Source organism: Protopterus annectens, chromosome 2.part2 (genome assembly GCF_019279795.1).
Source record: "Protopterus annectens isolate FY-2018-M chromosome 2.part2, PAN1.0, whole genome shotgun sequence".
In the NCBI taxonomy this organism is placed as follows: domain Eukaryota; kingdom Metazoa; phylum Chordata; order Ceratodontiformes; family Protopteridae; genus Protopterus; species Protopterus annectens.
In genome coordinates, this window is record NC_056730.1 from 641,602,179 (window position 1) to 641,626,679 (window position 24,501).

The 24,501-nt window shown below is 40.0% G+C and overlaps 1 protein-coding gene across 5 annotated transcripts in view; it reads right to left on the reverse strand.

Moving 5' to 3' along the window:
- DYSF (dysferlin) overlaps positions 1 to 24,501 on the reverse strand; it is a 3,914,743-nt gene that overhangs the window by 2,378,133 nt on the left and 1,512,109 nt on the right. For all 5 annotated transcript variants that reach the window (XM_044064060.1, XM_044064063.1, XM_044064061.1 and 2 more), the window contains exon 8: positions 351 to 413. In XM_044064060.1, the coding sequence (XP_043919995.1) occupies positions 351 to 413 (63 nt within the window). The remainder of the gene's footprint in view (positions 1 to 350; positions 414 to 24,501) is intronic.

A 24,501-nucleotide genomic window follows, 5' to 3' on the forward strand; every position in this document is an offset into this window, starting at 1 on the left:
TGCTTGCTGGCAATGTTATGCTAACCAAACTTGGGTATCGCTGAGGTATACAGCTAAAGTATGTTCACCAAGAGACTTTCCTTTTCCAAGTACAAGTACAGCTTTGCTGCTTCAGAAATATTTCTTCTAAAACTAGACTGCATAGAAAGAAACTATGCATAATGTAGTCAGGATGTCCGATTCTGTACTTGGTGGCTCATAATGCTTCCATCAGCCTTACTCTACATTTAGAAATATTACTGGATCAGACACTTCACAATAGGTTCTGACAGCATTAAAAAAACACATCCAGAATTTAACAATAGGTACAAAAATCAAATAACTGGAGTACATATTTTGAAAAGACTTACTGTAATAAATATTGGCTCATCAAATAGTTCCAATGGAGATTCAAAAAAGTTGAAAGAAAAATTCTGTTGAAAAAAAAAAGGGTCAGTGAGATGGTTAATGACCATAACAGCAGCCATGCAATGCTAAACATTCAGTAGGATATATTGTTGTTGTCACATGGCACTACTTGTTCCAAAGTATAGCAGTTATGCAATGCTAAACATCCAATAGAATACATTGTTATGTGGCGCAACCTATCCCAAAGTGTAGCAGTCATGCAATGCTGAACATCCAGTAGAATGCATTGTTGTTGTCATGTGGTGCAACTTGTACCAAAGTACAGCTATAGAAAAGCAATTGTTTATAACAACCTTTTTCTTATATAAGATTTTTTCATTGTATACCCTAAATGTATATCATAACACACAGGAGAAACATATGTTACCTCTTTACCATTCCCTTAAGTCCAGAAACACAGAAAAATAGTTTTGTTTCATTGTGACGATAAAACATACATACACCTTTAAATATCTAGATGTTTATAGGTGGGTATGTAGCTGCGCTTTAAGAACTACCTCTTTGCATAATGTATTGGTGCACCAGTTATACAGTTGGAAAAAAGAGATGAAGCTGTCAACTGACTTTTTGCTATGCTGCCACTTTGTGGGTTATTTAGGTTGCAATTTTACTTCAGATAGTCATGTCTAGTGTCATTCTTAGCAACTTAGAACAAGATAACTGGTAACCAGAGGTGTGCATTGCTGCTCTCTTTACAAATTGTGTCTTATCCCACTCTTTTCAGTTGTAAATAGATAACTAGGATCATCTCACCTGCTTTTCACAAATACTATCCTCAACTAAAACACATGCTATTAACTAACTCTGTTTTATCAAAAACGAAAATAAGTTATCTTACGTTTTTATTCCTCGTTTCATCCGAAACTGTCTACTCTTAACAGCCTCACTGTGAAGCACTGAAGTTAAGGAAGTTCCTCCTTATTCCCACTGTCTTGCCTTCTTGGAGTTAGCAATTTAGAAATGCAGGGTGGGAATGCAGGGGATCTTGTCCTCATTCCGTACCAAAATATTATTTTTTTTATTTTTTTGTATTTTTGTGGGGGGCATTTTCAGTGGTGTAAATATTTTGGTAGTTTTACTTAGTCAGAATAAGTTCCAACAAAACTTTCACAGATGTCTGGCTACATAGCTATGTTTGCAGCACTATATGTTATCAGCTAGTGGGCCAAATTAGGATGTAATAATAACAAAACTAAGACCATACAGGATGAAGAGAAAGTTAGGCAATAGTACTGATCCACAAAAGAAGTAGAAAAGACAGATGATTACAGTACAATATAAGAGTGCTGTCCACAGCAGAGGCAAGTTTAAGAAATGATACTGATATACAAGAAGACCAGGTAGGGCACAGAGAGCAGCTTATGAAATGTTAATGAAACAAAAAGAGGGAGAGCCATAGAGGTATGAGCTGCTACCAAGCTTTGTGTTGTAAAATGCTCAGTGTAGGCCTATCCTTGTACATTTGTAAACTGTGCAACTATAAGCAGGTCACTTATCCAGACAGCGAACCCCAACCCCACTGAAAAGAGCCACTTGTTGAAGTGAACTTACTTCATCAAATATAGGGTTTTAAAAAGCAGGGGGAAAAGGGTCTGAAACTGAATCAAGAGACAACCAGTAATGCGAGAGAACAAGCTGAAAACTCTAATTGTGGGAGGATTGGGCAGGGAATATAAAAGTATGACAATAAGGAAAGCAAGAGAATTAGTCATGGCAGTCATGTTAATGTACAGTACAGGGAACTAGTCATGGCAAGCATGATAATGTACAGTACAGGGGACTAGTTATGGCAAGCATGCTAATGTACAGTACAGGGGACTAGTCATGGAAAGCATGCTAATGTACAGTCAGGGAACTCGTCATGATAAGCATGCTAATGTACAGCACAGGGGACTAGTCATGGAAAGCATGCTAATGTACAGTACAGAGAACTCATCATGGTAAGCATGCTAATGTACAGTACAGGGGACTAGTCATGGCAAGCATGCTACTGTACAGCACAGGAGAATAGTCATGGCAAGCATGCTAATGTACAGTACAGGGAACTCGTCATGGCAAGCATGCTAATATACAGTACAGGGGACTAGTCATGGCAAACATGCTAATGTACAGTACAGGAAACTAGTCATGGCAATCATGCTAATGTACAGTACAGAGAACCCGTCATGGCTAGCATGCTAATATACAGTACAGGGGACTAGTCATGTCAAGGATGCTAATGTACAGTACATGGAACTAGTCAAGGCAAGCATGCTAATATACAGTAAAGGGGACTAATCATGGCAAACATGCTAATGTGCAGTTAGGGAACTCGTCATGATAAGCATGCTAATGTACAGTGCAGGGGACTAGTCATGGAAAGCATGCTAATGTACACTACAGAGAACTCGTCATGGCAAGCATGCTAATATACAGTACAGGGGACTAGTCATGTCAAGGATGCTAATGTACAGTACATGGAACTAGTCATGGCAAGCTTGCTAATGTATAGTGCAGGTATGAGTAAAGAGACTTGTAGCTAGAGAATAAAATACTTGAAATTTATTCCAAAACCACAAAGTTAGATAAGTGCTTTCAGGGCAATCCTCTTCATCAGACCTTAATACACAAATAAATTAGCACACAAGGTTAAAATAAAACCAACAACCAATAAAAATTCTTTAAAAATCAGTGAAGCAACCCTCTTTTTTTAAGAGAGGTTTTAAGGACACAGCACTGTTAAGGCAAGGTGATAAGTATGCCTTAAAGTTCACTATCCACCTTAATTCAGCATATTCAGTTTCATTGTTAATGTCACCTTCTCTAAAACTCACATTCATTTTCTGCAAAACCAAAAATTTGAAATTGTGCTGGTCTCCACAATCTAAAACATGCTTGGCTGGTGCATTAGTAAGCTTGCTGTTGCTAATGTCATTAAGATGTTCCAATTCCATTTCCTTTAAAGTTCTATTGGTTTTACCAATGTAGAATGCACTACAGAGATTACACTTAGCAAAATATACAATGTTTTTAGTAGAGCAATCTGCATAAAATAAAAACTCTACAGGTTTCCAATGCACAGGGTGTAAAATCATGCAAGTAGACCAAATACTATTACATATTCTGCAATTTCTACAAGAAAAAGTCCCTCTACGCTGAGAGACAAACCTGTCACATATTTTCTTCTGTTTGTAACAAAGTTTCTTTTTCAAATTCTTGCCATTTTTGAAACTAAAACTGGGTATAGAACCAACAACACGACTGATTTCAGGGTCAGTAAGGAGAATGGGTCAGTTCTTTTTAATGATGTCACATGTCTTGTTGACATCATTAGAAAAAGTAAGACATAGCCTATCCACAGATGTTGAGGAGATCTGCCTTTCTGGGAGTGCATTCACTGGATGCTCATCTGAATAGTAGGGTTTGGTTTTCTAACTTTCATATGAATTGACTTCCACCATCGCTCTGTCAATATCAGACTTCTTATATCCTCTCTCAAAAAACTCTGTAGTGAGACGACTCATGGCTTCCATTAATTCTTTCCTGTTTGTATGTAATCTCTTGCAGCGTAAGACTTGGTTCTTAACTATATTCTAGGTAATGTGTCTAGGATGCATACTGGAGCAGTGAAGAATGTTGTTCTTCCTACAATCTTTCCTATGTATTCTGGTCGAGATATTACCAAACATATTTTTACTCACAGTTACATCCTGAAAGCTGATTTCACCTTTGGAGTGACTAAGGGAGAAGGATAGGTACCCAGTTGTGTTATCAAGGAACCTAACATATGTACCTAATTATGTCTTATCACCATGCCAAGCAAAGAAGATATCATCCACAAAACATTTATAAAACGTAAGGTGCTGCTTGTACATGTCGGAGGTAAAAAACATTTCTTTCTCCCATTGGGCCAAAACAATACTGGCATATGTGTTGGCACATGCCGTGCCAATAGCAACTTCCACTTTCTGAAGAAAAAAACTCTCAAACAAAAAAACATTATTCTCTAGAATCAAGTCTAGAAGGGCACATATCATATTGGTTTTGGTAGTGATTGCTGAAGTTGCTCACCTTGGTAAGAAACTGGCTGACATTCTCAATCCCTTCATTGTTGGGAATAAACGTGAACAAAGAGTTCACGTCCAATGTAACAAAGATAACATCAGTTAAACCTACAGCTTGTTGAGTTTTAGCCCAGTCATAAAGATGTTCTAAGAACTGTTTGCTGTCACGGAGGACAGTAGTTACCTTATTCAACACAAATCTTTGCTGTTGTTCTACATATATAGACATTGGCTCTGTCAGCCAACCTCTTCCTGATACAATAGCTCGAAGTGGGGGATTTTGTGGATCTTTATGCACTGCACTTTTGGAAGACCATAAATTGTTGGTATAGTCAGATGTTCTGCACTAAAATAGTTGAAAAGATTGTAGTCTATTTGGTTAGTCATGAAAAAATCATATAAATAGAAATTAAGTCTGTTGATAATACCATTAACCTGAAATTTCTGTAATATGATGTACACTTTTTCATCATGAAACATGCTAAACATCCTATCCATATAAATTTCAGTATCAAACACAACAATTCCACCCCCCTTGTCTGCAGGTCTAATGACTAAAAAGTCTGTATTAAATTAGTGTTCGTAGAGCCTCATTCTCTTTAATAGTCAAATTGTAAAAACTAATACTAGATTTCAAAGTAGCCATTTTCCTAAGGTCATCTTCAGACATTTTTACAAAGGCATTCATAGCAGGGGAATTATTAGGAACAAAGCAACTTGGTTTCTTAAAAATGCATCTGTCAACATTATTCCCATAATTATTATCATAAATAACTTTCAACATTGTATTCCTGGCAAACAAATTAATGTCTAGGATGGTATCAACTAAATTCATGCCACAAGCTGGTATGAAGGATAGTCCTTTGTTCAGGATTGAGAGCTCCTCTTTGGTGAAAGCAACAGAAGATAGGTTAAAGGCCAAGTCATTTATCTGCGAGCCCGTGTGTTCCGGCCTCTGCTCTGAGATATGGGGTTGGAGTCTATCCCCCGTCTCCTGCGACTTCTGGACCTGTTCTTGTGTACATCCTGCCCTATAGGCATAGCCTTGTTCAAAAAAAACGCTGAATTACGTAGACATTCAGCATTTTTTTTGTCTTTTGACCCTATGTCCACAGAATTACTGTGGTTGAAAGGAGACATTTTAGGTTTAACTACAGGTTCATTAGCAGTTTGTTTCGGTGTAATTATTACAATATTAAAATCATTAGCTGAGTTCTGATCACTTTGCACATTAACAGCATTTTGAGCAGTAAAGTCATTGTCAGTGTCATTTGAAAATACTGCTGCAGCATTACTGTCACAAGTGCTATTTTTGTTTAAACTATTGTTAAGAGAAATGGCTGCATCGTTAAAAGCAGAAGATGAAGACATATGAATCGACTTCCACTATCGCTCTGTCAATATCAGACTTCCTATATCCTCTCTCAACAAACTCTGTAGTGAGATGATTCATGGTTTCCATTAATTCTTCCCTGTCTGTATGTAATCTCTTGCAGCATAAGACTTGGTTTTTAACTATATTCTTAGTAATGTGTCTAGGATGCATATTGGAGCGGTGAAAAATATTGTTCTTCCTACAATCCTTCCTATGTATTCTGGTTGAGATACTACCAAACATATTTTTACTCACAGTTACATCCAGAAAGCTGATTTCACCTTTGGAGTGACTAAGGGAGAAGGATAGGTACCCAGTTGTGTTATCAAGGAACCTAACATATGTATCTAATTGTGTCTCATCACCATGCCAAGCAAAGAAGATATCATCCACAAAACATTTATACAATGTAATGTGCTGCTTGTACATGTCGGAGGTAAAAAACATTTCTTTCTCCCATTGGGCCAAAACAATACTGGCATATGTGTTGGCACATGCCATGCCCATAGCAACTCCCACTTTCTGAAGAAAAAACTCTCTTTCAAACAAAAAAAAAACATTATTCTCTAGAATCAAGTCTAGAAGGGCACATATCATATTGGTTTTGGTATTTCTGAAGTTGCTCTCCTTGGTAAGAAACTGCCTGACATTATCGTTGGGAATAAACGTGAACAAAGTGTTCACGTCCAATGTTTCAAAGATAACATCAGTTAAACCTACAGCTTGTTGAGTTTCAGCCCAGTCATAAAGATGTTCTAAGAACTGTTGCTGTCACGGAAGACAGTAGTTACCCTATTCAACACAAATCTTAGCTATTTTTCTACATATATAGACATTGGCTCTGTGAGCCAACCTCTTCCTGATACAATAGGTTGAAGTGGGGGATTTTGTGGATCTTTATGCACTTTTGGAAGACCATAAATTGTTGGTATAGTTGGATGTTCTACACTAAAATAGTTGAAAAGATTGTAGTCTATTTGGTTAGTCATGAGTAAATGATATAAATAGAAATTCAGTCTGTTGATAATACCATTAACCTGAAATTTCTGTAATATGATGTACACTTTTTCATCATGAAGCATGATAAACATCCTATCCATATAATTTTCAGTATCAAACACAACAATTCCACCCCCCTTGTCTGCAGGTCTAATAACTGAAAAGTCTGTATTAATTAGTGTTCGTAGAGCCTCATTCTCTTTAATAGTCAAATTGTAAAAACTATTACTAGATTTCAAAGTAGCCATTTTCCTAAGGTCATCTTCACACATTTTTACAAAGGCATTCATAGCAGGGGAATTATTAGGAACAAAGCAACTTGGTTTCTTAAAAATGCATCTGTCAACATTATTCCCATTATTATCATCATAGATAACTTTCAACATTGTATTCCTAGCAAACAAATTAATGTCTAGGATGGTATCAACTAAATTCATGCCACAAGCTGGTATGAAGGATAGTCCTTTGTTCAGGATCGAGAGTTCCTCTTTGGTGAGAGCAACAGAAGATAGGTTAAAGACCAAGTCATTTATCTGCGAGCCTGTGTGTTCGGGCCTCTGCTCTGAGATGTGGGGTTGGATTCTATCCCTCCCCGTTTCCTGCGACTTCTGGACCTGCTCTTGCATACGTCCTGCCTTATAGGCAGAGCCCTGTCCAAAAAAAAACACTGATTTACGTAGACATTCAGCATTCTTTTTGTCTTTTGACCCTATGTTCACAGAATTACTGCTGTTCATAAGGTTCATAAGTAGGTACTAGGCTATCGCCCCAAGGGCCTACGTAAGGCTAGCCAACAAGGTTCCCTGGCTTACGCCACCCAAGAAAGTTATTTTCCTGTGCCACTGACGAGCAGAGACACAGAAGTGATCCCCGGGATGTATTTCCTATTTCCCATCCACTCATCAAGATTTTTCTTGAAGAGTGCTAATGAAGAACTTTGCTTGACATAGATGGGTAGCCTGTTCCAGAGTATGGGAAGTCTCTGGGACAGGAATCTATCCCTCCAGCATGTCCTGTTTATTATGGTGACAAGGTTTAGGTCCCTAGACTGTGTAGCTCGAAGGGATTGGGATTTATTTAGGTGTAGCATGTCCAACAGCTCTGGGTTTGACATAGCTTTATATGGTAGGCAGTGATCACCTCGGAGTAGGCGATATGCTACGGAGTAAAGCTGGAGTTTTTTGAGACGGTCAGTGTAGGGCATCTGTTTGTGGCCAGTAATCCTCTTTGTGAGGTACTTCTGTGGCCTTTCCAGCTGCTGCAGATGTCTTGTGAGGTACATTCCAAAAGGGGCATTGTACTCTATAATGGGTCTAATGAGTGTCGAGTAGAGGGGAACAATGACCTCTTTTTTCCTGGATGAGAACATCCAGGCATTTCAGACCTTATAACCTTCAAAAATGCATGCTAATACAAAACCTGTTAAACTAGCAATGTTCTTAATCTGTAGGTCTGTCCCTGATTTCAGTTTATATTTCAGGCCCTGATTTTGAGCCTTTGTCTCCTCGTTATTTTAGGTTTTGTCCAGAATTTTTCACTAAGAGGTTAAGGGTATGCACTTAAACACTATTATTTCTTGTATGCTGATTAATAAACAGCAAAGGATTGTAAGTATTCAATATTAGGGGAAAGGTTACCTTAATATTCAGTGACTCAGTAACAAAAGTACTAAATACTTTAGGCAGACAAAAAAGAAAAGCACATCCTCTGTATATAGGTGAAATCTTTCTAGTTGCTGTTCCCTACCATCTTTTCTGGGGACCCAGTTTAAGTGTTTCATTTCTATACCCTTACATGTTATCCAAAACTGTAAACAACACCCCAGTGGCAGCCTCAGACTTGGTAGGAGGGTTATGGCTGAGGGAGAGAATAATTCCTCTCCCCTGCAGTATACAGTGGCAGTCCATTAACTTGTTGACTGTTCCAGCATTCTTTTCTTATTCCTTATGGTGATCTTGGGAACACTTGAATGCTTTTTGTGTTTTGTGTCAATAAACATTATCCTTCCAGGTTTGTAGCGGGTGCCCATACAGGTGCCACTCCTTTGTAACCTGATGTTCTCTACATCTTCTTGCTTGACCCTCTGTGCTCATTAATACTGCATTGTTGGAACTTTTCGCCATGGACCTCCTTTGAATAAGGAAAATTATAAGAGCAAGATTTAAAATTTGCCCCTGATTTTGGTCCTTTGTCACCCCATTATATGTGGCTTTGTCCAGAGGTCTTGCACTGACAGGTTGAATGAACCACCTCAAAGATTTATTACTATACTCAGTATCCTACAGAGTACTTAGAGGTGACATATCTGGCATACAAGGCATCCTCTGACCTAATACAGATGGATCTACTGAACATCAGCAAGTCAAATGGTATCAGAAATACTCAGTCCAGGTATCTAAACTGAATGTTGTGGAGAGATGGCTATATATCACAGAGACTACCACTGTTCCAGAACAGACTGTCCATAAAAATAAAATAAAACTCATCTGTCCATATTCAAATGCAACTTGGATCTAAGGATGGGTAATAGAAAATGTACTCCAGGATTGCCTCTCATGCCACTAACGGATAGAGGCAGTTCCTAAATGCTGCATCCCTTACATGGGTTCCCTTAAATTATGTATGGTATGATCACAGTTACCCCCCAGTCTTCAACAGCTTCTGGAGCCTATGCAGCAGCAGATAAGCTAACAATGCACATTCTGCTTGTTGGGTGGCTGACAGCAGCTATTTATCTCGAGGGAATAGAATGCCAGTTAAATCTAGTGCAGACAGTTAATATGCAACTGTAACCAAGTAACTTTTATCTACAGAGTTCACTGCATAGGGACACTGTGTTTAACGTAGAACTGCACAAACACTCTCAGCTTATGGCAAGCTAGTAAAACCTGAAAAAAAGCTCAAAACAATACTGCCCAATAGCAGTGACACTTTTTTAAAGGCCTACAAGTAATCATAAGCCTATAAATAGCTTGGTCCTCTCTCCTGTCACCAGAAAAAAAAAAACAAATACTTTCAAAGCAAGATTATTTTAAAGCATAATGCCAGTGTACACTTAGCATAATATGCTATAATCAAATAAAAAAAATACACTTATGAGTCTGAAATACATAAGCTATAGTCTAATATCAGACTGATGATACAGAGAAAGGATAGCAATTTTGCAAGCAACAAAGCATTACAGAGGTTTGGGAAAATGCAATATTTTTTTTCTATTCTCCATATCTCTGTAGTATCCTCTCGTACTGCCTTTCTATATCTACTCTACCCCTATTTTCTAATTTCTCAATTCTTTGTTTTACACAATGCAACAGTACTGCAACTGCCTACAGCTACCTCATGTAAGCATATTTTGTCATTCTTGTATATAGTTTATGAGCCTTGAATGCCTCTCTCTGCTTTGTTTAATGCTGTTTTACCTTGTGTTCAAAACTCTGTACAAATACAATTTATGATATAACTTTAACTGTAAAGTATAAGTATCTTTTTTTCATATATGTTGTACATACTTTATAAAACTTGAATTCTTTTCTTGGTTTGTTTAATGCTGTTTTGTCTTGCGTCTAAAAACTCTGTACAAATGCTAATCTATTCTCTGGTGCATTTCTCCCTGAGCCTCTGCTGAAAATAAGTAACAACCTAGTCAGACAGTCCCTGTAAATAAATGTGAAATAAATAAAGTGAGTAAATATTAAAACACTTCTATTTGTGTCAGCCAGAACAATTAACCCGATTAATCACCAACTAACATCTTCTTGTATTACATCAAATGAGTTAAATAAAAGTAAACATGCAGTACTCTGCAAAGTTTAAACTTAAAAAGTCTGGGTCTAAGAATCTTGCTGGAAAAAGATTTAGCCTGAAAATTAAGTTATGAAGAAAAAAAAGTTTCAAACTTCTCAACAATCCCGTATCAGAAGCACCATGATTAAAATACTGTGATGTGAAAAGTCAGTTGTATTGCAAGTTGTTTTCACTCAGAATGATACAGCAGATATTCTCCTTCATGAGAGTAAACAGCTCCCTTTGTTGAAAGGAAACATTTTTGGTTTAACTACAGGTTCATTAGCAGTTTGTTTTGGTGTATTTATTTCAATATTAAAATCATTAGCTGAGTACTGAGCACTTTGCACATTAACAGCATTTTGAGCAGTAAAGTCATTGTCATTTGTTGTTGTTGACTTTCAGCTTTTCCCGGTTAGGGGTCGCCACAGCGGAACTCCGGTCTGCTAATGATTGGCAGTAGATATTGACGAACGCTGAGGTGCCAGCTCGATGTTCAACCTTCAACGAAGGCACGCCCATTTACGCATGTCTTTCGAACACCCACCCAACCGTGGGGAGGACATGCAGACTCCACAGAGAAGGCACTCCCCGCACTCCAGCCGAGAATCGAACGGGAGAACCTCTTGCTGTGAGGCAACAACACTACCGCTGCACTGTCATTTGAAAATACTGCTGCAGCATTACTGTCACAAGTGCTATTTTTGTTTAAACTACTGTTAAAAGAAAGGGCTGCATCGTTAAAAGCAGAAGGTGAAGGCATACACTGTTCAGAAGTGAGAACATCAACTTCAGTATCTACCTCTACAATGCCAGGTACTAATGGCATTTCAGTAGACTTAGCTGAACAGACATTATGTTTAAAAAGATCAGTCATGTTGTTGGTTCTATACCCAGTTTTAGTTTCAAAATGGCAAGAATATGAAAAAGAAACTTTGTTACAAACAGAAGAAAATATGTGACAGGTTTGTCTCTCAGCGTAGAGGGACTTTTTCTTGTAGAAATTGCAGAATATGTAATAGTATTTGGTCTACTTGCATGATTTTACACCCTGTGCATCAGAAACCTGTAGAGTTTTTATTTTATGCAGATTGCTCTACTAAAAACATTGTGTATTTTGCTAAGTGTAATCTCTGTAGTGCATTCTACATTGGTAAAACCAATAGAACTTTAAAGGAAAGGGTAATGGAACATCTTAATGATATTAGGAACAGCAAGCTTACTAATGCACCAGCCAAGCATGTTTTAGATTGTGGAGACAAGCACAATTTAAAATTTTTGGTTTTGCAGAAAATGAATGTGAGTTTTAGAGAAGGTGACATTAACAATGAAACTGAATATACTTATCACCTGGCCTTAACAGTGCTGTGTCCTTAAAACTTCTCTTGAAAAAAGAGGGTTGCTTCACTGATTTTTAAAGAATTTTTATTGGTTGTTGGTTTTATTTAAACCTTGTGTGCTAATTTATTTGTGTATTAAGGTCTGATGAAGAGGATTGCCTCGAAAGCGCTTACCTAACTTTGTGTTTTGGAATAAATTTCAAGTATTTTATTCTCCAGCCTACAAGTCTCTTTACTCATACTTATATTTATATTATTGGGTTCTTGGTTCCACCATCTCTCTACTTCCTACATGTATAGTACAGGGAACTAGTCTTGGCAAGCATGCTAATGTACAGTACAGGGAACTAGTCATGGCAAGCATACTAATCTACAGTACAGAAGACTAGTCATGGCAAGCATACTAATGTACAGTACAGAAGACTAGTCATGGCAAGCATGCTAATGTACATTATAGGGAACTAGTCATGCCAGGCATGCTAATGTACAGTACAGGGAGCTAGTCGTGGCAGACATGCCAATGTACAGCACAGTAGAATACTCATGGCAAGCATGCTAATGTACAGTACTTATACACAAGCTGGGCAGGAAATGTGATTCTCAGTGCAGAGAAAAAGAAGAAGAGCTGCACTAAGATAGACAAAGTCTCACCAGCACGGAAAATTTATTTATAAGGCCATGACAATACAAAAGGGTCAACTAATGCACAGAAAACGTTATACAGGGATGATGAAACATACCAGGTCTAGGCCAAGAGACAACAAATACAAGAACGGTATTCAAAAATGAATACCAAATTAGTCAAGTCCAGCTCTACTCAGTTGCATACCGCCTACTTCGAGGCGATCTATGCCTGACATACAAAGTTATGTCAAATCCAGAATTAATGGACATGCTCCACCTCAGTAAATCTAAATCCCTTAGAGCCACACGCTCAAGGGACTTGAATCTCAGCACAGAAATAAATAGAACTTGCTGGAGGGACAGGTTCATAACCCAGAGGCTCCCTTCGCTCTGGAATAGAATTCCAGTTCATGTGAGGCAGAGCACCTCACTGAATCTCTTCAAGAAGAATCTTGATAGGTGGATGGGGATCGTAGGTTTGTCCCAGGGATTACTCCCGTGTCACTATTAGACAGAGGCACAGTAAACTAAACCTTAAAAAGGGCACAGTATACTCAAATCAAGGGGCGGCGTAAGCCATACAGAATTGGGCTAAGCTTATAATTGCCCCAGGGCAGATAGCCTAGTATTAACCTATGAACCTATAAGTATGGGCAATTAATCTATCAGGGATTCACCAGGTCAGGAACAAAACATCTGACAGACAACTACCTTCTTTTCTTAGTGTATAAGAAAGGTGTGCCATACCTTTTGGCAACACCTGAATCTGAGGTGATATGGAAATTAGAATCAGAAGGAAAGAACACAGATGTCAGTGTGCTCTGTGTTCAGGATCATGCACACCCACTTTTATGGCTATCTCTGTAGTAGCATTCTAGAAAGACACTGAACAAAGCTGGGAAATAAATACCACTGATAAATTAATGAATGCAATGTCCCCAGCCACTGCACCTCACTAAAATTTAGCAATTTACAGCAGAGCACGTAAACGGAAAGAAAGAAGAGTAGCGGCTGAAAATAAATATACCTTGAAGAAGAAGAAGTAGGTAGGAGCTTCAAGTGAAAAAAAGAACTACAGTGGATATAAAAAGTGTACACACCCTTGTTAAAATGCCAGGTTTTTGTGATATAAAATAAGATCACAATAAATCATTTTCAAATCATTTCCCACCTTTAATGTGAGCTATAACCTGTACAATTCAGTTGAAAAACAAACAAATCTGTTAGGGAAAAAAATATAAAAAATAAAAAACATACAATGCGCTGGTTGCATAAGTGTGCACAACCTTAAACTAATACTTTGTTGTGTGTGCACACCCTTAGACATACTTTGTTGAAGCACCTTTTGATTTAATTACAGCATTCAATCTTCTTGGGTAGGAGTCAGCATGGCACATCTTGACTTGGCAATATTTGGCCACTCTTCCTTGCAAAAATGCTCCAAATCTGTCAGATTGCGAGGGCATCTCTTGTGCACAGCCCTCTTCAGGTCACTCCACAAATTTTCTATTGGATTTAGGTCTGGGTTCTGGCCGGGCCATTCCATAACTTTAAATGTTATGTAGTCCTATCTCACCGTAATTCTTGCTGGCTGGGTTCAGAGCCGATATTCGGCTCTGACTCGGCCAATACTAAAGCTCAAGAGCTTTTACTGGCTCGAGGCTAGCCCCTATCCCATGGTGCCTCACAGCAATTCCCCAGATCTCGTTTGCCGCGAAAGTTTCGAGGTTGTGTCTTACTGGCTCGTTGGCTAAGTAAAACTTTATTTGCTAAATTTAGTCTCTTTCCTGACTTTTCTATCTTTATATACTCTTTATATACTCCTTATATTTTTTTGTCTCTTGTGTGACTGTTTGGTGAGAGTTCCATTCCTATTCCTCCCCAAAGGACTGTTACAGACCGTTTAAGTTAGAGGGCTGTAGTGCCCATTAAAGTTAGAGGGTCTTTCCTCCCTGTGTGTGAGTGTTTATATAAAAAAAAAAAAGTTATATTCTTCTTTCTCACTTCTTTGTCTGTAGTTAGTATTTAGTGTTGTATTGCTTGTTGTTTATCTAGCTACTCTATTCCTGGTAGTCAGAATGTTGAACGGTAAGGATAGGGAGCATAAGGATCACCGCCCTTTAGGGTTTATGAAGTGTGATAGATGTGCACAGAAAATGTCTCTCACAGACAGTCACACCAGTTGCGTGTACTGACTTGGTGAAACCCATTTACAGGAGCCCTGTACCTTCTGTCACACATTTAGCACCAGAGTTTTAAATGAAAGAAAGAGGAAACTCACTGATAGGGGTCTCATGACCAGTTCCTTCCAGGAACAGCTGGAACTTGGTCAGGCAGCTCCAATAACCTCTAAGAGAAAATCTTTGGCCCTAGCTTCGGAGCCGACTAAAAAGACCAAAGCGTCGGAGCCAAGAAGTTCTGGTTCCGATTCAGCTTCATCCATTTTGGTGACATTGGTCTCCTCGGCGCCAAGGCAACCTTTGGTACAGAAAACTTTACCGGAAATTGAGGTTGTTTCTCCCACCTTGAGGTCTCCTACTTTGGAGAGAAGGAGATCTCCTTCTGTCTCCACCAGATCTTCCAGGACTCTATCTGATGAGGACATCGAGCGGGTGGTGAAGAGGTTACTTTCAGATCCAGCTCTGGCAAAAAAATTGGCCCCTCCAGACCCAAAGGTTTCAGAGCTGACCCCCTTACTGACCACTGTTCCTCCTCCAACTGCTTCGCTCTCAGAGCATCTTACTTCAGGTTCTTTTGTCTTGGACCCGTCGGTCCAGGGATTCAACCTGCTTCCTCGCAGCCAATTACTCTATCCTTGGTGGCTCCGTCTGGAGCCAAGGGATCTGGGAGCCGATGCTCTTGAGTCGACTCTGAGGGGGATAGTCACTCTGGGTTCTCATTGGAACCGACCCTCCCTCTCGGAGCGTCGGCTCAACTCAGCTGTGCTCCTACTTCTGCTTTGGAGTCATTCCCCCTTGCTAGGAGTTGACCTTCCGTCCCCTTGGAGCAGAGGTCTTCTTTGGAGCGAAGGGGGAAGACTTTCGAAGCTATAGAGGAGGCTTTATCTTCTGCTAAAGCCATACCATTGGAACCTGTGTCCCACCAGCAGCAGGCAGCAACCTCTTCTCCCCTGCCACCCCCACAGCGTAGGGAGCCAGAGAACCAAGTAGCCCCCATTGGAGATGCCCCCTCTTCTGAGACCTCCCCAGATTATCCCACTGGAGAGCTCCCTTGGAAGAGGCTGTGTAAGAGGAAGCATGAAGACTCACCTGAGTCTGTCATGTCAGACTCTGATTTAGAGGAATCAGAAGGGTCCCCTAGATCCCACTCTGAGGATGTCTCTTTTTCTGACATTGTAGAAATCCTTAGACAGATGGGTGACTGGAAGACCTCTAACCCTACTGAGGATGAATCAGTGTATCCTGCGGTCTTTGGTTCCCAACCTTCCACCTCCTGGGTGACACCGCCTTATGACCAACTTTTGGGGGTCATATCACAGAAAGCTTGGACCTCTCCAGATTCAGTGCAGCCCATCCCGAGGAGGCCAAATAAGTTCATGACAGCACCTGAGGACAAGACTTTTCTTAGTAAGGGAGTTCCCATTGATGCTATGGTGATAGCTGCGGCCACCAAGAAGGAGTTATCCGAGACATCTTCTAATATCCATCCTTCTAACAAGGAGTCCAGGACGATGGTTAGGTATGGAAGCATACTTTTTCTTCAGCTGCATTTTCACTAAGATCGCTGAATTACCTTATTCTTTTTTACTCATCTTCAGAGGGATCTCCTGAATGAGTTAGGAGACACCCTTCAGGGTTCAGTAGCTCCAGGTTCCATGGATAAGGTTTCTGCACAGCTCTCAACCCTTACTTCCATAGCTAACTCCTCCATGAGGCTGATATCGTACGCGGCAGATGGAGCGAGTAGAGCAGCCGCAGCAGGAATATCCCTCAGGAGACATTCTTGGATGCGTCTTTGTAATTTTACGGAGTCCTTCAAGTCTTCCTTCACCAACGTCCCCTTTGATGGTTCATCTCTTTTTGGACCCAAGTGAAAGAGACTTTGACTAGGTGCGATCAGGAAGGGAAAACCTTATCTGCCATCAGAGTCTGTTTCTCCCTCCTGTCTAGACCCTATCCCAAGGGAAATACAGGAGGGAAAATGTGGTTCCATAAATCCTAAAAAGGTTTCCCTCAGGCTCAAGGTCAACCCTTCCCTAGAGGCAGAGAGTAGGATATAATGGAAGACGCCGCCCTCACGGCAGAGGAGGTCCACAGCATCAGGGAGACAGAGAAACTTTCTCTGATCGTCCCTTCCATCACCCCTGAGGGGTTGCTCGACTGTCCGTCTCTGGAGGCAGTCAGAGGTCGTCTATCACTTTACTCAAGCACCTGGCTAACCATTTCCCAAGAACGTTGGGTACACACCATAATATCCAGAGGTTAAATCCCCTTTGTTTCTGAACCCACAACAACACCCACCCAACTAGACCGTGCAACATCAGAGGTCATCTCATTGCTACAAAAAAAGAGTCATCCAAGAAGTCCCCTCAGAGCAAGTAGGATCCAGAACTTACTCTCAATTCTTTTTAGTTCCAAAAAAGACAGGGGACTGAAGATTAATCCTAGATCTCAGCAGGCTCAACAAGCATGTAAAGAAATCGAAGTTCCGAATGGTCACTCTGCAGTCAATATTTCCCTTTATCAGGAAAGACAATTGGATGTGCTCAATCGATCTCCAAGAAACATACTACCACATCAAAATGGACAGGCGCTCCAGGAGACACTTATGCTTCCGGCTGGGAGCTAGTCATTTTCAGCTCAGAATACTGCTCTTTGGTCTCGCTACAGCCCTCAGAGTGTTTACCAAATGCATGGCAGTGGTAACGGCTCACCTGAGGCATCACGAATTCCAGGTGTTTCCGTACCTAGATGACTGGCTCCTCACTGCTACCACCAAGCATCAACTCATCAGAACCAGGGACGAGACTCTATCCTTGTGCGCCAGTCTAGGCATCACTGTCAACCTAAAAAAGTCAGTCTTATCTCCCTCACAGCACACTGTATACTTAGGCTCAGAAATAGACACAACCACCATGTCAGCAAGACTACCACCAGAAAGAGTAGAGTCTCTACGCAGTCAGGTCAGATCCTTGATAAACAAACAAAAATTTCAGGCCAGAGTAGTCCTTCAAGTCCTAGGGACTATGGCTTCCGCCATCCTATTAGTTCCTCTTGCTCGTCTCCACATGAGGATACTTCAGTGGCTGTTATCTGCCCAATGGTCAATCCAAGGTCTTCCATTGTCTCACCAGATTTTTATAACAAACACCTGCAAACAGGATCTGATATGGTGGTTGCACACAGAACAACTTTTCCTAGGTCGTCCACTTGTTCCTCCCCAAGAGAAAGCAGTTTTGACCACGGACACTTCCCAGGTAGGATGAGGGCATTATCTGGGAATGACAGTCCAAGGTACTTGGCAGAAGCATGAGAGCCACTTGCACATCAATGTTCTGGAGATGAGAGAGGTGCTATATGCGTTGCAAGCACTTCACAGCTCCATTCCCACTGGGACAATTGCGATTCAGTCAGACAACATGTCTGTCATGTGGTACATAAACAAGCAAGGGGGAACCAAATCTTACATGCTTTGCAGAGACGCCTTAAGAGTTTGGAAATGGGCGATGGATACTCAATGCTTCCTGATAGCAATGCATATCCCGGGGAAATCCAACATAATAGCAGACAAACTCAGCTGAGAAATTCTGATGCCTCACGAGTGGTCCCTGATTCCAAAAGTTGCGAAAGAGATCTTTCACAGATGGGGCCAGCCTTGCTGCGATCTAATTGCCACTCACCTGAACACCAAATGCAGCAGCTACTTTGCCCTCATTCCCCATGAGGGGATGTCACCAGGGATGCCCTAGTCCACGGGGACTTCTTTATGCCTTTCCTCCTTTTCCACTCATCCTCAAAGTAATACAGAAAGCAAGACAGTTGAGGAGTTCCTTGATCCTCATTGCTCCTTACTGGCCTTGACAAGTCTGGTTTCCCTTCCTGTGGCCGTACCTTTTGGAGGAACCATGGATTCTGGACCCATCTTCAGATCTCCTGATTCATCAATTGGGACAGCTCCACCCCACCATCCACACCTTCAAATTGACAGCATGGCTGCTCCAGTTCCATGAATAGCCAGGTGTATTCCCCTATCCCCTTCGGTCAAACACATTCTAATTTCATCCCATAAACCTTCCACTCAGAAACTATACTCCAGAAAATGGAAAAGGTTTTCATTTTGGGCCATGAACCGGGGCTTAGATCCATATATGGCTCCTATGGAATCTACTTTCTTTCCTAGTGTCAATTTTTCATGAAGGAGTGGCAGCCGCTACAGTTAGAGTTCAGTTAGCTGCCATTTCCAATTTCCATTTTGACTTCATGGGAAATCCAATCATGCAGCACTCCTTGTGTAAAACCTTCTTAAAAGGAGTTCTTCTTCTCAGGCCTCCAACCAAACAGCCATTAGAACCTTGTGACTTAAACTTAGTCCTCTCATCTTTGAAGTCTGCACCCTTTGAGCCATCCTCTTCATCAGACCTAAAATTGTTGTCATGGAAAACACTATTCTTAGTAGCCATAACATCGGCTAGGAGAACCTCAGAACTGCAAGCTCTAACTATTCGACCTCCTTGCATTATTTTTCACAAGGATACAGTCTCTCTCAGGACAAACCCTTCCTTTCTTCCCAAGGTATGCTCAGAGCACAATCTGAATACTACTATTGAATTACCTGTGTTTTTTCCAGACCACTCTAATAAATCTGAGTATAGACTACACCAATTAGAAGCTCACAGAATACTCAGATTTTATTTACACAGGACTAAAGAATTCAGAAAATCAGATCAACTATTTGTTTCCTTTTCTGAAAAGAAGAAGGGCTTGCCTGTTTCTAAGGTTACTCTTTCAGAATGGCTTTCGGACTACATTTCATTTACTTACCAATCAACTGGTAAGCAATTACCCATCAAAGTTAAAGGTCATTCTATTAGAGCTGTATCTACTTCATGTGCCTTTATATCGAGGCTCCCAATTGATACTATTTGTGCAGCAGCTACTTGGGCAAGACCACATACTTTTGTCACTCATTACAAATTGGATTTGGCTTCCCGGGACAGGTCTTCCTTTGGTTCCACTGTGCTGAACAGTCTCTTCGCTTGAGCCACCCAGGATATAGGTACTAGGGACGCTGTCCCATCCAGCAAGAATTATGACGAGATAGGACTACATAACATAAAGAAGTTATGTACTTACCATAACGTTCCATGTTTGTAGTCCATCTCGCCTACATTCTTGCGTCCCTCCCTCCAACCCCCTTCCTGTTTTCTGGGGGATCTGGTGGACTATACTGGTGCTGTCTGACCTGGTTCTCTTTGTTGTCCACCTGGCATGGATTATATTTTCAAAATCCTCTGTCTGTATATATGCAGCTCTGATATTTGTCTTACCTCATAGGTACTTATAGCTTTCTTACAAACTAGATATGGGGAATTGCTGTGAGGCACCATGGGATAGGGGCTAGCCTCGAGCCAGTAAAAGCTCTCGAGCTTTAGTATCACCCGAGTCAGAGCTGAATACAGGCTCCGAACCCATCCAGCGAGATGGACTACAAACATGGAACGTTATGGTAAGTACATAACTTCTTTTTTTCTTCTGGTGAAGCCATTCCTTTGTTGATTTAGATGTATGCTTGGGGTCATTGTCATGTTGAAAGGTGAAATTCCTCTTCATCTTCAACTTTCTAGCAGATGCCTGAAGGTTTTGGGCCAAAAGTGACTGTTATTTGGAATTGTTCATAATTGCCCTCCACCTCGACTAAAGCCCCAGTTCCAGCTGAAGAAAAGCAACCCCAAAGCATGATACTGCCACCTCCATGCTTCACCGTGGGGATGGTGCTCTTTTGGTGATGTGTAGTGTTGTTTTTTATGCCAAATGTACCTTTTGGAATTGGGGCCAAAAAGTTCCACTTTTGTCTCATCGGACCATAACACATTTTCCCACATGCTTTTGGGAGACTTGATGTATCGTTTTCCAAATTTTAGCTAGGCCTGGCTGTTTCTCTCTGTAAGAAAAAGCTTCTGTCTTGCAACTTTACCCCATAGTTCAGACATATGGAGAATATGCTAGATTGTTGTCACATATAGTACACAACCAGTACTTGCCAGAAATTCCTGCAGCTCCTTCAGTGTTGCTGTAGGTCTCTTGGCAGCCTCCCTGACCATTTTTTGTCTTGTCTTTTCATCAATTTTGGATGGCCGTCCAGTTCTTTGCAATGTCACTGTTGTCCCATACTTTCTCCACTTTTTGATGACAGTCTTCACTGTGTTCCATGCCATATCCAATGCTGTGGAAATTTTTTTGTACTCTTCTCCTGACTGATACCTTTCAACAATGAGATCCCTTTGATGCTGTGTAAGCTCTCTGTGAACTATGGCTTTTGCTGTAGCAGGCAACTGAGTAAATGTCAGGAAAATTCTACTAGGACAGCTGAACTTTATTTGGGGTTAATCAGAGTCTCTCTAATTGATGGCAGGTGTGTACCCAAGAATACTGAATGCTGTAATTAAATCAAATGGTGCTTCAATAAAGTATTAGTTTAAGGGTGTGCACATACAACAAAGTATTAGTTTAAGGGTGTGCACATTTATGCAACCAGCATATTGTACATTTTTTTATTTTTTATATTTTTCCCCTAACAGATCTGTTTGTTTTTCAATTGAATTGTACAGGTTATAGGTCACATTAAAGGTGGGAAAAGTTTTGAAATTATTTATTGTGATCTCATTTTTTTATATTTTAAAAATCTGGCATTTTAACAGAGGTGTGTACACTTTTTATATCCACTGTATATGAAGAACATAGAATAATACTGATTACAGTCAAAGGCAAATATGTACTTAGCTGAAGAGTTTCAGTGTGTGTGTATGCATTACATATACATATAAAATGTGTGGGAATATGTGTAACTGCATATAAACAACAATATAAATGTATGTATGCACACAGATACACATGCGACATATATGCATGTGTGTGTGTGTGTGTGTGTGTGTGTGTGTGTGTGTGTGTGTGTGTGTGTGTGTGTGTTCCACATATATTTCTTCTACAGTTCCTGTTGTGAGTCTTTAAAGTTCATAACACACACAACATACACATAACATGCACAAATAGTACAAATCTGTATGTTTTTTCTCAGCTTATCAATGCTCCAACAAGATACAGCAAAGATCTTATTATTTGGATGTATACAACTGGTATTCATGTTTCTGATTCTTGACTACTGCTCTGCTTATTTGTTTATTTCACTGGTTTGATTCTGCCAGTCAGCAACAGTGTTTTACTGGCTTTACCACTGCAGCTATGTTGTCTCTATGCAACTATGCTGTACTAAAACTGCTGTTATAAATGTAATTTATATCTAATTGACTTGGTGTTGGTGTTAGAAACAGTGTTTACTGATTTAGTTAAGCTAGACAAGTAATACTCAACACTGTTTTATGCCTGTTTAGACCGCAAATATATCTGTATGCAGTTTGAAATAAGTCTATTGTAACAATAATGGTTAGAGACTGTGGGATATCTGATATTTAAATTAAAACGCCAGTACTACACTCTACTTTCTTTTAAGTTTCAAATATCTGGTCACACTTTAACTGGTCTAATACAGAAACATAAGCTAGTGACTTTGAATTGACTGATTTTTTAAACCAAAGTGACACTATTTCATACTATTTAGACTGTGTTACTTCTTAAATCCATGGCTGCATTTAATAACACTACCATTGTGCTTTGAAATGTGTTAACTACTGGGCTGCTCTGATTGTGTTATGGCCATTTTCTATGATTATTGCTGCTCTGCTGTATAGAAAATAAATGTTCTTAACAGTGCTATATTCTACTGGCTGAAGGACCCTCTACTTAGCACATATACTAACTTATGTATCTATCATCAGGTTCTATCCCACTCTATCTGCTAGATCCCTGAAAGGCTTGAACACTAGAAGGACACCTTCCCTGCTGAAACCTAACTGAAAATTTCTTGCACTGTCCCTCGACTCTGAAAAGATCTGCCAAGGTTAATATTACCTTATTCTGTCTGTATGTACTATAATGTTTAGCCATACTGGGTCTACAGCACTACCAGTAATCCCTCAAAGCCCCACAATCAATCCTAAAATACTAAACTGAGTTACTCCTACAGCCATCTCTAAGGATTTCCGAGTGAACATATCCAATTTTTTATGCAGCCCTAAAACTACAAAAAATAGCAGAAAATTGGCAGAAGAAAGCTTAATGTGTGAAAAGGCTGCTAAAAGTGATTACTAACACTATACTACATAAAAATTGTATACTGAAGGCAAAAACAAGGGTAAGAAAGTATTTTAAAAAAAAGTCTCATTGTACTTGCGTGTTTATACAGGTTCTACAGAGCTCATGGTCAGGTTAAGCCCCGCTGCGCTCCCTGCCTTGTCCCCAAATTTCACCCGCCCCTACTAGTCCTAAATTTATAGCTCTAAAACCACTCACACTCTTTTTAGAACCAACCAACAACTCTCCAGGCATTATTAGGACCTCCCTACCTACCTATCCTAATTATTCCTCTACTCAAGTTGGGCAAAAATCAAAGCTAATATCTAGACAATGCCTCTGTTATTGGCCGTGAAATCTTTCAAATGAATGCCAATTTACTGCTTACTACCCTTAATGATAATTCCATATCTTCTCACCACCTTTGAAAATCTGTCCTACCTAGGCTACCACTACTCAAGAAGCCAAACCATCACTCCAATAATACAAATTAAATTAGACCACTTAATAATCCCCCTTATGACTAAATCCTTGGATACAAAATACCACCAACCCATTAGATCCAGATATATCAACCCCAAAATCAAGAATTACCAAAAACTAATATGTAAATTTCTGAAGCTCACAATTAGACTAAATAGCAACCTTGCAAGGGATGGGGACATTCATCCAAACCCTGGCCCAACCTCACTAGTCGATCCTAGCCCCAATTCTACTATTCCCACTAATTTATGAACTTTAAATAGACCTTCGAACTCACTCCTGGTCAGTCACCTAAATATCAGAAGCTTAAATAATAAGGTCCACCACCTGAATGCACTCTAGGATACACATTCCCTGGATATACTTTGTCTTATTGAAACCTGGCTAAAAATCAACGGCAGAAAATGAGTTTTTTACCCCCAGGTTATAACATACTAAAGTTAGACCATACCACTAGGAAGGGCAGAGGGGTACCTGTACTACACAAAACTATTCTAGATTTGACCTCGTGATTCCACACAACCACCCCGTGTTGATAATGCTTAAATACTCATTACCAAGCTTCAAATTAATAAAAACAAAAGTATTAACATAGCTTGTGTCTACATTCCCCCAGGTAATAACACAAACACCCTAGAAGATATCCTCTCTTGACTGTCTAGTAACTACCCTCAAGAAACTATTGTTCTAGGAGACTTCAACATTGACTGGAATATTTGTTCTTCAGAATCTCCCACCATCCATGTAAATCTATACGGATTTACTCAGATCATATCCTCCCCTACTAGGATCATTAAACCTAACAACAAAGATAATATCCTAGATTGGATACTCATTAGTAGCCATCCCCACATGTATAGGGCCGGTACCCGACCTGAAGACATAAGTGACCATTTTCTTACCTATATTATCAGGCATAAGACTGACATCCCCCATCAACCTACTTACAAAACAATTAGAAACAACAAAAACTTTCACCCCGCTAATTTCCAAAATGAACTCAAAGCATGTAACTGGGCAGTCCTAAAACATCTACCACTTGAAGACGCTGTATTATATTTCAGCACCAAATTCCTAGC